This window comes from Crinia signifera, chromosome 4 (assembly GCF_055691185.1).
Source record: "Crinia signifera chromosome 4, ASM5569118v1, whole genome shotgun sequence".
NCBI lineage: Eukaryota > Metazoa > Chordata > Amphibia > Anura > Myobatrachidae > Crinia > Crinia signifera.
In genome coordinates, this window is record NC_139220.1 from 221,194,735 (window position 1) to 221,207,653 (window position 12,919).

The 12,919-nt window shown below is 41.0% G+C and overlaps 1 protein-coding gene across 1 annotated transcript in view; it reads left to right on the forward strand.

Annotated features, from left to right (window-relative positions):
• ADAM10 (ADAM metallopeptidase domain 10) overlaps positions 1 to 12,919 on the forward strand; it is a 147,439-nt gene that overhangs the window by 109,622 nt on the left and 24,898 nt on the right. The window contains exons 5-6 of the mRNA XM_083183818.1: positions 8,686 to 8,789; positions 9,308 to 9,460. Of these exons, the coding sequence (XP_083039944.1) occupies positions 8,686 to 8,789; positions 9,308 to 9,460 (257 nt within the window). The remainder of the gene's footprint in view (positions 1 to 8,685; positions 8,790 to 9,307; positions 9,461 to 12,919) is intronic.

Consider the following 12,919-nt stretch of genomic DNA (forward strand, 5'->3'; position numbering starts at 1 on the left):
CGACTCCAGGTACTTGAAATTGCCTCAGACTCCGACTCCACAGCCCTGGTTTCAGCGCTGTTCCAGTATACAAATCACTGAAGCCCAGCGCCATTATGATGGGCGGGGCTTCCTCAGAGCCGGACCTGTGCTCTGTGGGCGCACTTTTGGCTACATGCTGACAAGCAGCCATTAGGCAGCACATGACACTCCTCAGTGTATGTGCTGCAGGGCATCAGAGGCTCTATTAAAAGCGCTATGTAATGCTCCTTGAGTGTTAAGCCCTGTTATACAATGTATAATCTGTTTGTATTACATGTATATGTATGACTGTAACCAGCTCCTCATGAGGTGCTCAGGTTAAGGGCGGGATGTACTAAAGGGAAAATGTGGTAAAACCCCTGTTTTACCGCATTTTCCTATGTACAATTACCCGGCCGCATGGTTTTCGCCGGGTAAGGTATCGTCACCTCTGGGTGGCGATACCCTATAGAAGCCTATGGGCTACTTTTCGCCACCCGCCGCCTCGCCGACCCACCCCTTTCCCCCTCACTTGGGCTTACCTTCTTGCAGGTCCTCCTGGACCCCGGAAGGTAAGCCCTTCCTCCCCCTAGCAACGCAGCCGGGTGTCCTTCCGGCTGCAGGGGGAGGAGGCGCCGGGGACAGCCTGCTTAGCTTTCCCCGGAGTGTAGGCAGCAGGAGGCGGCAATGAGGAGACGGAGACCCCCCGCAGACCACAGAACAGGTATTGCGGGGGGTCTCCATCACCACATTGCGATGTCCAGCCGCATATGTTAGTACATATGCGCTGGCATCGCGGCGGACAGCCGGCGAAGGGCGGCGATGTATATTAATACATCTCGCCCTAAGGGTGTACTCGTCCCCATTTATCTGTGTCCTAAACCCACTTGCTTGTTGGCAAACACCACATTCTGCTCAGATAGCTTGGGCTGTCTAACCTCACACTGTGTAACATGATACCTGTGTGCTGAACTGCAACTTGTGTGATGGGGGAAGGGTTTCCTATCTCCTGAGCAGGGGCTGGCTGGCAACTTTTATTAAATCAAGTGGCCCAGCTTTTCTACCAGCACAAGGGCAAAATACAGCAGCAGTAAGGCTGTGTTCCTAGGCAGCCTTTTTCACAACAACCCGTCTGTCCTCCCACTGCCATCAAACACACCTTTTACTACAGACAGCTTTAGCTGCAGTCACATATAAGTGCAGGGGTTAATTAGATCTCTGTGGGCCCCATAGCAAAATTGTGACTGGACCCCCTACCCTTTTGGTATGTCTTTGCAATGTCCGTTAGGAAAGCAAGAGAGAAAAAGAAAGTGAGGAGAGTGAGAGACGCAGAGGATGAGAGAGAATTGTGAGAAATATATGGAGACGTGGTCAGGGAGGAAGGAAAGAGAAGTTCAGAGAGAAAGGGGTACAGTGAGAAAGAGAGAAAGGGATGAGAAGGGGTGGGGCAAGAGAAAAAGGGAAGGAAACGAGTGTCTGGTAGATACAGTGTCAGGGAGAGAGTCAATCATCAGGGCGAGAGTCAATTATCAGAGAGACAGTGTCAAGGAGAGAACAAAAGGTAGAGACAGTGTAAGAAAAAAAGAGGGAAAGGAAGAGAAACCGCATCAGAGAAAGAGACTGGGGCATACTTTCCTGCAGTGTGGGGTGGCTGCTTCTTTCTCCCACACTACAACACACACAGATATATAGCACAGGGACTAGAGTTAACCAGGCACCAGGGACACTGTCACGCAAGCACATACATTGTACATGGACCATGGATACACTGACACACACACACATTCTAGGGACCAGGGGCACACTGATTCCCACACACATTGTATAGGGACCATAGGCACACTGACACACCCACACAAATTGTATAGGGACCAGGGGCACACTGACCATTTGTTTCTCCCCCTCGCCATCCCCCAATTCTCCAACCAGAGTTATGCTGAAGTTTTAAGCATTTTACATAAAGCAGGGAAACAAGTTCTGGTCACTGGGGTCCCGGTTAAATCAATCAGGCAGCAAGCCCCTGTTGGTGACTGGAGTGGAGGTCATTTCACATTGAGCTGGCGTCTTCCCTGTATCTCTGTTTCTCCAATTGGATTTTGTTTTTCGAATAACGAAATGGGAATAATAACAATTTGTGTTTCTTCAAATGGACTAATATTGAATGGGTTTGCATGACCTCCTGAATATTGTGACATGTTCAGTTAGACCGGTTTTTCGATTACTTGCGACTTTACCTGCATGTATAAATCTGGTATATTTATGTGGATAATATGTTGACAATGTATAGGCGCACTAAAAGTCTATGGTATATATTCAATTGATGCCGGATCCATTCTGAAATCCTTTTGCTGGAATGGAAACTGCATCCATTATTCAATGCAGCAGCCAAATCCAATGTTGTAGAGAAGAAAATTGAAAAATTCTTTAGGCGCAAATAGGTAACAGGTATTTTATTGGTAAAAAGGTAAAATCATCACATAAAAAACATCGAGGATAAAGCACATCAATGACAAAAAAACAAGAATAAATCCCTCTCACCCATTGTAGATGGTGGAGCCACAGATGGCAAAAGCAGAGTGTCCCCAAAAAAGATCCACCCTGCAGACTCCACAGGCTTAGCACTGGACTGGGTCCTTAGGTAATAGCAGCAGTCCTGGGCCCAGGATTCTTAGCACTGGGCTGGGTCCTTAGGTAATAGCAGCAGTCCTGGGCCCAGGACCAGCCTGCAGGGTGGATCTTTTTTGGGGACACTCTGCTTTTGCCATCTGTGGCTCCACCATCTACACTTGGTGAGAGGGATTTATTCTTGTTTTTTTGTCATTAATGTGCTTTATCCTCGATGTTTTTTATGTGATGATTTTACCTTTTTACCAATAAAATATCTGTTACCTATTTGTGCTATTTTCTTCTCTACTAGTCCATATTGGGGTGTCTTGGAAAACACCGAGAATTATTCCAGGGCTGCATTGAGGGGTGCGCAGGGAGACCCAGTTCACCTACCAAACTTCCAAATTCAATGTTGTATTTGGCTGCTGATTGATGCTGAGATGTAAAGACCGGGTGCGGAAACCAGGATGGAGCCTGGACGGGGCCTAGCTCACAATCTCCATTTCAGTTCATCCTAAAAGTGTTAAATGGGGTTTTGGTCAGGGCTCTGTTCAAGCCAGTCAAGTTCTAGTCCATGCATTAAGCTCCCGCTGTGCAGTTTTTGTCCTTACATTAATACCAGTGGAAATTTGAAACTCTTCAGCTATGGAATCAGCAGAGCGTTTGCAATTTTATGCATCATGCACCTTTGCATTTGTTGACCCAGCCCAATTTTTTTACATGGTATTCCACGTTTGTGGCTGAGTTAATGATGATTCTAATGATTCCACTTGCTAATAATACGACTTACAGTTGATCATAGAATATCGCAAAGATGGCATCCTATGACAATACCAGACTTGAAGTGACTAAGTTCTTCAGAGCCAACCATCTTGCATTACAAATGTCTACAAATGGAGACTGTGTGGCTACGTCCTTTTATTTTATACACTTGTAGCAATGGGATCGGTATGAAATCCCGATGGTTGGAATACCGACCGCCGAAATCCCGACGGGGGGGCGTGGATTGCCCCCCCCCCCCTTGCGGGCCCACACATGATGCACAACAATAAAGTATTTTATCTGCATTTGTATCTGCTAAAATACACTATTTTACCTCCATACAGGGGTAATAAAATACCCCAAAGAAACTTCAAATTACTGCTTGCAAAAATTATGTATATGTTCTAGGGTTAAAAATCAAATTACTACTTTTAAAGTTTGGAAATGTTCCGATACAATGATTTTAAGGTTATAATTTATCTTCAGGGAATTGGGGAGTTGTCAGAATAATTGGGGTCGATTCGATTCATATCGCTGTGAGTTGCGCCGGGAGGGAACACCTGGCGCTAGTTAAATCAGCCAGCTGTTATTTTGGAGAATGCTGCTACTCCTGGGTGTTAAGCCACGATAACTGGCATTCTCTGACTTAAGTGATGCTGTTTGCACAGTGCTAGGGCACAAAACAGCATTGCCTAGTTTTGTTGGGTTTCGGTTCACCCTCCAGGAGGGGCTTGAGCAGAAGTTCAGTGCGCTTATTAGCATAGCTATTCAGTGCTTTGAATTAAATCGACTCCATTGACCTTTCAAACAGTGCTGCTGATTTGCATGTATGTTGCAGTGTCTGGATGTTAACTCTTTTAGTGCCAAGTGAATTTGTCAAAATAGTTGTGAAAATTGCCAAGCAATCAACAGGTCATTATGATGAATACATTATGTGGTACTTGTGTAGTTTCACGGCGCCAGCATGGCGCCGTTCTACTTCCGGGTTCTACACTCGCCACAAACTATGTTAAAAAAGTAACTTCACTCCATGCCAACATGAATAGTTCATACCTCCACTATCCATGTTGGCATGGAGTTGATTTTAAATAGCGTGGCGAGCGCAGCGAGCCACCGAGCCCGCAAGGGGACTCAGACGCACGGCGCCATACTGGCGCCGTGAAACTACACAAGTACCAATTATGTTTACCTTATAGGAAATCTTTTTCTCCTTAGTGCAGCAACAGACACTGCACTTAGTTATGTATGAAGATAGAGTAGGTGAACTGGAGAAGTCCGCACTTCAAGAATTTTGATGTGGCAGGCTCCTCCCTCCTCTATCCCCACCCAGACCCCAGTCTTCGATAACGTGCCTGGAGAAGTCTGTCTCCTGGGCCTGTTCTGCTAAGGGAGATGAGGTTTTTATTTAAAATTTTAAAATTTTATTTGGACTTTTTTACACAAGAGGACAGGCAGACCCTTTAGCAAGGTCTGTCTGCTACGTGGGACCCTGGAGGGGCCTGGTCGACACTGCACGCATTGTGCTTCCAGGACCCAGCCACCGGTACCTTCCGCTCCGGGGACCCGCTGCTGGTGTTACAGGTTCACGGTTCATCCCACTGCAACACTCCAGGGACGTCAGCTAAATAGGTATAGGCGCTCAGTGCCACAGTGGGGGCTGCCATTACATACAGTGTGATGGCCAGGTAGGAGGGAGACACTAACTGACAGCAGCTGCACGCTGTCAATCTCCTACTTGGCACCACAGAGTTGGCTTACAAGCTCTGCTATGCTTTAGCACAGTCTGCTTCGCATCGTCCTGTGAAGACAGGCCCTGGTCCTCTTAGTCCTGCTCTGCCTCAAGCTCTACCTCCAAAGACTACAGGGGCACTGTAAGTCACCAGAGGGTTATTACTACACACTGTCTAATTTAGGATGGATTTGTGGCTCCTCTCTCCATATTATCACCCAGGCCCGGGTTTACTTATAGCCTTGTGTGATAGTGTGTGTGTGTGTGTGTGGCTGTGTGTTTGTAGTTGATTAAACAATCTTAAATGCACTGCACAATGGCAGATGGGGCTACCTCGTCAAAAGCTGCCTTAAAAGTATATGCTTGCAAAAACTGCAAGAGGCGGTATAGTCAGCAAATTTAGGGTGTCTCAAAATGTGAAACATGCGATGCTGCAGTACAGGTCCCTGTTATTGTACCACAACATCCTCCTGCTGTACAGACAGTCACAACCTGTAGGTGATTTTTTTTTTTAATTCTGTCCTGTCAAATTTAGCTGCAGAGCTGGCAGCATCACGCAAAGATAGGGAAACCTTTCAGGCTCAGTTTAAGAAAATTGCCTCTACTGAGCCAGTCTGGGCAAAAACCCATATTCACTCTGTGGATTCCTTGACACAGTCACTTTCTGGTCCCTCTCAGGTCCGACAGCCAGCGCCGGGCCTGGTGAAACGTAAGGCTATTTCTTCCCTTTACTTAGCAGAAGGTTCAGAGGAGGATTCTTCCCAATATCAGTGGGCCTTCGACTCTGCTCTCTAAAAGTCCAGGTTTCTGCACTCGGTCTTCTTTCATCGCCATCTGACTTTGATTCCCCAAGTCCAGACATTTCTAAAAGGCATACTACCTCTACAACCCTGTTTGTTTCTTCAACAGAGTCTTGGGATTTGTCTCTTGTCTTATGTTTCCCACAATCAGAGGTATTTGAACCTCTAGAGTCCGTAGACAAGTTTCTAACTTGGAAAACGGTTGTGTTGCTGACCTTGGCTTCAGCACGCAGAGTGTCAGAACTCAGAGCTTTGTCCTGTAGATCTCCGGACTGTTCAGAGTTGAAAACAAATAGGGATTTTCTTCCCAAGGTTGTATCCGCGTTTCATGTAAACCAACCCATTGTGGTTCCAGCCTTGGCAGGGTCTTCTTCTTCCCTGGATATAGTGCATGCTTTGCCCATATACATTTCAAGGACGGCATCCATAGGAAGGCAGGCAGGCTTTTTGTCCTTTATGGCGCAGTAAAACAGGAGTGACCTGCACCAAAAACAGAATTTAGCTTGTGGCTGTGTTATCATTCATGAAGCTTATTGTCATGCTCTTAGACAAATTTCCACAGTTGTTTTGGCCCATTCTACCAGGTCAGTTAGTACCTCTTGGGTTGTCACTAGGGCAACTTCTCTTTTCTCAGGTGTGTCAAGCAGCTACATTGGCGGGCTCAAACATTTTTGCTAAGTTCTACAAGTTTGACACTTTCGCCTGTTCTGCGGCATCTTTTGGTAGAGCGGTATTGCAGGAGTCCCACCGCTCTCCCATTCGGGAGTAATGTTTTGGTAGTTCCCCTTATGTTACGGACTGCGGTGTCCCCTGCTGCGCGAAGGAGAAATAAAGAATTTGGTACTCACCGTTAATTCCCTTTCTCAGAGACCGCAGGGGACACTGCACACCCTCCCAGTGCTTGTCCTCCTGCCATTCTGCAGAAGTTTGTTTGTACTTGAATCGTGTCTGTGTTATGCATGTTGCTAACCTAATCGTTTTTTTTATCATCTCCTCCTTCCTGGAGATGCCCTGCTCTCTTCTCCTCTCAGACACAGTTTTTCAAAGACTGGGGTTTGGGTGGGGATAGAGGGGGTAGGAGCCTGCCACATCAAAATTCTTTAAGTGCCGACTCCTCCAGTACGCCTACTCTATCCCAATACGTAACTGACTGCAGTGTCCCCTGCTAACTCGTAAAAAGGGTATTAACGGTGAATACCAAATTCCTTATTTTACACAACATTATTTATTTGACAAATATAAATATAACAAATGTGAGTGACACTCAAAGGGTTAAAGGATAAAATGAAGTGAAATTCAGAAGTGCTATTAATGTTTGTTGTACTGTTTATGTCTGTCGTACTACGTTTTATTATGAAGGCACAAAGGGAAAGCAAGATCTAGTACTGTTCCAGAATAAAGAGAAAACCTTGATTTCAAAATTAATTGTGGTGCTATTCAACCTCGTGGTACTTTTAACATTATACATAACCTCTTGCAAAAATGACATTTCTTTGTTAATGGAAAATTGGTTGTAAAATCCACAATAGCTTTTCAATTTCTGCCTTTCTTGCTACTGAGAAGTTTTGAAAGTTTCTGTAGAATAACTGCATTGCATCAACAGTAATGGCTGTGCACTGATTTCTATACATGTTGTACCAACAGTGAAACATGCATATCTTTAAATTAAGTATTTACTTATCCTTTTAACCATTTGTATTTCAAATTATGTACTTTGTGTCTTTGCATCAAACTTAATGCATTGATGGAACTCTGATGTTATAAAGCTGTGGTGCAATACAGGTTGAGCATCCCTTATCCCAATGATGGGGAACCTTCGGCCCTCCAGCTGTTGAACTACATGTCCCAGCATGCCCTGCTACAGTTTTGCTGTTTGTCCATTCTAAAACTGTAGCAGGGCATGTTAATCAACAGCTGGAGGGCCGAAGGTTCCCCATCCCTGCCTTATCCAAATATCCATCATCCAAATAATTCGGAAAACCATACATTCCAGAAAGTGAATTTTTTTTTTTTTGTTTATTGCTAAAAGCACAACTGGAGACATCTGTAACAGCACTACTGGGGACATGATATGTAACTGGCACTAAACATGTGCAAGAAAATTATTGCTTGGCATTCAAATTCAGTGCCTGAGAAAATACACAAACTTTGTTTCATGTTTTGAAACCTTGTTTCATGCACAAATAAAATATATATAATGTGGCATCTTTAAAGTCAGGCAGTGGAACAGTGAAGCCTGTAGTGGGCGTCTTTTTACGCAAGATTTTTGCTGTGGATTTTGCTGGTTTAAGCACAGCAGTTGCTTATAAAAGACATAGCGGCAACATCAATTTAATCGGAATCAGGCTCTTTACCATTTTACATTTATTTTGCTGAAGTAAAGTTATTTACTGGTCTATTGGTATTCAAATGCATATTAAACTATCTTTTTTATATTATGTAAAATTATATTTAGAAAATGTTCCCATACTGAACATGCCGGTCAGTGATAACAAAGATCTATATAAGAAGATTTTTCCAGCAGGTGTCTTAAATGTCAGTATAGCATTTTCCCAGGACTTCCAGATTTCCACTATATTTTATTACAATTTGTGTACCCCAAAAGTGATTCCCCTTGCCCCATATAACATCTAGATACCTGTTAAAGAACATTTTTAACAAGGGATGAATCTTTGTTTAGTAGAAAATGTTCTCTGTGAATGTGAATTTTAGTTACGTGCTCCTTGATGAATGCTTTTTGTTAGCCTAGGGAGGTTTTTGTAACGTTCTTAAATTTCTGCCTTACAGAGTATCCTCATAAATATGGAGATGAAGGGGGATGTGCAGATCACTCTGTGTTCGAAAGGATGAAATTGTATCAAATGTCAGCTCAAAGTGAACCCAGCAAACAGGTAAGGCGGGTATTTTTTGTTGCCGTTAATTATTTCTGATTCCTGCTGAGCTCCATGTCCCTAATCCAAGCAATTGGCGAAGTACAGGTCATTCTTTTGGCAATGTGTGCATAATAGATGTGTTTTTAGAAAAAAAAATTCTACAACATTATTTATTATGAATTTATTTTTTCTATGTTTGAATTATAATAAGTGTGAGCTGCCAGTTTCTCTTTTGTGGAAAATAGTTTTCTGATTTCTGCATTGTCACCCAATTGTATTAGGAGGGCAACACTTTAGATAATGAAGACCTGTTGCATTCATTGACAAATCCAGTCCTCATAGAAATCTATGGGGACTTCAATTTAGTCAAATTCATCAAGTTTGAAAAAAGGTTTTCTCTTTTAAGGTTTGGCATTGCATAAGTTAATTCCATTTTCTCATGCTCTAGTCCATTATTTATGTGTAGATATCATTTAGGCTAAAATTGCTGTTGGCTTTGCAGTATTGAATGATATATTTTCTTTTTACCTGTTAAGAAATATTTAGACGAGCATGAGGGGACTGGCCCAGTCATTCTTAGGAAGAAACGAGCTGCGCAAGCAGAAAAAAATACCTGCCAGCTCTACATCCAGACTGATCATCTTTTCTTTAGAAGATATGGAGAAACTAGAGAAGCTGTCATTGCACAGGTAACATTGCTTTGCTAAATTTGTGGCTGCTGTTGCTTTTAATTGTTGTGTTTTAACCCTTTGAGTGCCAACGTTGCTGTTGGAGATCCTCAAAATATCTGCTAGCGACTTCTTTTGGATGCAATGTTTAATTCAACTTCAATTAACTAACTTGGCTGTATTTGTATCTATACTAAAAAGAACAGTAACTGTGAGCTTATTTTTCATGGATATTTTGAGGATCTCTTAGCAAAGTTGGCACTCAAAGGGTTAAAGACCTTGATTTGGCAAACCCATAGATGGTCCAAAGTAAAAAAAAAAAATTAGTTGGAAATCTTAATAAAGGATGGAAACCTAAAGTATCTTAATATTTAGTTTTAAGTAAATGTTATAATGGTTTGTGTTGTAGGCCATGGTGTTTTTTACAGTTACATAAACAAAATTAAGTAATATGAAATATTCTGAAATACGTAATCATTTCAGCGTGAGTGAGACCACCCATTTGCGTTTTCACGGTTCAGTGTACACAAACTTTATTTAATGCACAAAAGTATTACAATTATTGTATAAAATTACCTCCTTGCTACTATATATATATATATATATATATATATATATATATATATATATATATATATACAGGTTGAGTATCCCTTATCCAAAATGCTCGGGACCAGGAGAATTTTGGATAACGGATTATTCCGTATTTCGGAATATTTTAATATTTCAATGATGTATTTTGAAGTATCTTGCATTTATGCTGTATAAACACATAATATACACACAAATATATTTTATTACCACATAAAATACACACAAATATATTTTAATTGTTCAAAAAACAATGTTTCAAAACGTGAAACAAAATGTGTGTACTATCTCAGCACTGAATTTGAATGCCAAGCAATCATTGTCTTTCACATATATAGTGCCAGTTACATATCATGTCCCCAGTGATGCTGTTACAAATGTCCCCAGTGAGTTTTTAGCAAAAAAAATATTTTTTTTCACTTTCTGGAATGTCCGTATTTCGGAATAATTCGGATAACGGATATTCGGATACGGGATACTCGACCTGTGTGTGTGTGTGTGTGTGTGTATATATATATATATATATATATATATATATATATATATATATATATATATATATATATATATATATATATATATATATATATATATATATATATATATATATATATATATATATATATAATATATATATAATATATATATATATATAATGATGTATCTGAAACTCAATGCATAAAAATTAAGTTGCCTATAACTGCTAACATTTTAGTTTATTTATTGCATGATAAAAAGATCATAGTATATTGTGCACTAATTGAAAAAACAATATATTTATTGCATTTCAATTTCATATGCGTGTAAACATTGAACATATATGGAAGATGTTGAATTGGTTGCAAAATGGCTGAAATTCAGCTATAGTTATGTATGTGGTGTATGTAAACTTCTAAAATTTAACGTGAGTCACATGGAATTACCCATTTGGTGTTTAAATTTGGGGCCCATCCCCAATTTTATCTCATGTTATCCATATATTCCAAAATATTCAAATTCAGTATTAAAAAATACCAAATTATTTTTGTCCCAAGCTTTTCAAATATGAGAGATTATTATTGTAGATGCCTGTATATGGCATCTCCTGCTGAAAGGGCGATTTCTGCTCTGTAGGAACCCAAATATATTAATTAAAGATTTACAAATAAAGGTGCATGCATACACACTGTACAATTTTTTTGACCATTTTTTTTGACCAATTTCGTTCTTTTCGGCCATTCTGATTGAAATTCGTCAAAATATCTTTCAATGCGTTTGCGACTAAAGACAAATGATGATGCGCATACCCACCGGTTGTTCGTCAACTGTGCATGCAGCTCAATTTGGATAGCTTTTAAAACGAGCCTATAAACTGTAGCTAGATCTTTCGTCTTTTGTCTGTCGTCAATATCTTTTGTCCAGGACACTGGGTTCAAAGGAAATGTTTTTCAACGAAATTGGTTAAAAATTTTTTTAACAATTAAGCAATATTGAAAGTAATGGAAATTTCTTTTGTATGAATCTTTACCCTGCTTGAATGTTACCTCTGGCTAGAGCTGTGCAGCTTGAACCCAGTGTCCTGGACGAAAGATGTTGACGAAAGACGAACGACAAATGATGATGCGCGTACCCACCAGTTGTTCATCAAGATTGTTTGTCAACTGTGCATGCAGCTCAATTTGGATATCTTTCAAAAAGAGCCTATAAACTGTAGCTAGATCTTTCGACTGTAGTCAATATCTTTAGTCAACATCTTTCATCCATGACACTGGGTTCAAGGGAAATGTCTTTCAATGAAATTGGTCAAAAAAATTGTACAGTATGTATGCACCTTTAGAATATGATTTTCACAATGAAAGCAATTTATTTTCATTTTTTTCCCAATAACCAAATACATATTTAGATCAGCAACGGCATACATGTGCTGTTCTTCTCTTTTTTTCTGCACTTCTGTTGTGCCATTATCAATATCTTTATTGCGATCATGTTCTGAACTAATCCATGTAAGTCTCATTTTATTTATTACGTTTTTTATACAGCACATACACATAGTGTCCCAGCTCCATAGTGTAGCTTACTCTGTATTCCTTACCATTAAACTACCAGTATATTTTTTGCCTGAGGTAGGAAACCAGAGTAGCGATGGCTGTATGTGGGTTATCCACTTATGATACCATTGATGGTTAACCTCAATGGCATAAAATCATTGACTGGGAACAATTGATGGTGTCACACTGGTTGTTTCACCTGCTTTGTTCCTCACAGGTGAGCTTTTCATTCAGTGATGGAGGTGGGGCTTTGTGAGTCCCATCAGGGACAGAGCTAAGATCAGTGTCTTGGCACTATAACATAGCGGGGCTCTTTGCCATCGTTGGTGGAGAGCCATTGGATCTACGCTAACTATGGCATAGGCATCAGTGGTTGCTAACCTTCAATGGAAACCCACACAAACTCCTTATAGGAGGTTTGCTTGTTATCAATACGATGTTAAGGTGCGTACACAATATATTTAACAATATTGCTTATTTTGACCCTTCCGAGTGATCTAGTTGAATATATCTCCCAGTATGTATGCTCCACCTTGTCTGTGCATGCAGCGCAATCTGACAATATCTTCGGCAATTGCATGCTCAGCAGGGGATGCAGTGACATCACTGAGCAATTTTGTTCAGTGTGTATGCACTATATTGTTTAGCCACCGACACCACCACAACATATAGTTGACTATATGTCAACTATATAGGCAGTGTCCGCAATTGCCCAGTGTGTGAGGGGCTTTAGATCTGTTCTAGATGCAATTTCCAGGTTGTTGCGTTGATCTAGGCACATATAAAGGAAGAATTCTGCATGACTGTACAGTCGATATTTCAAATGATTGTTGTATGACTATGTAATAAAAAACTAGGTAGG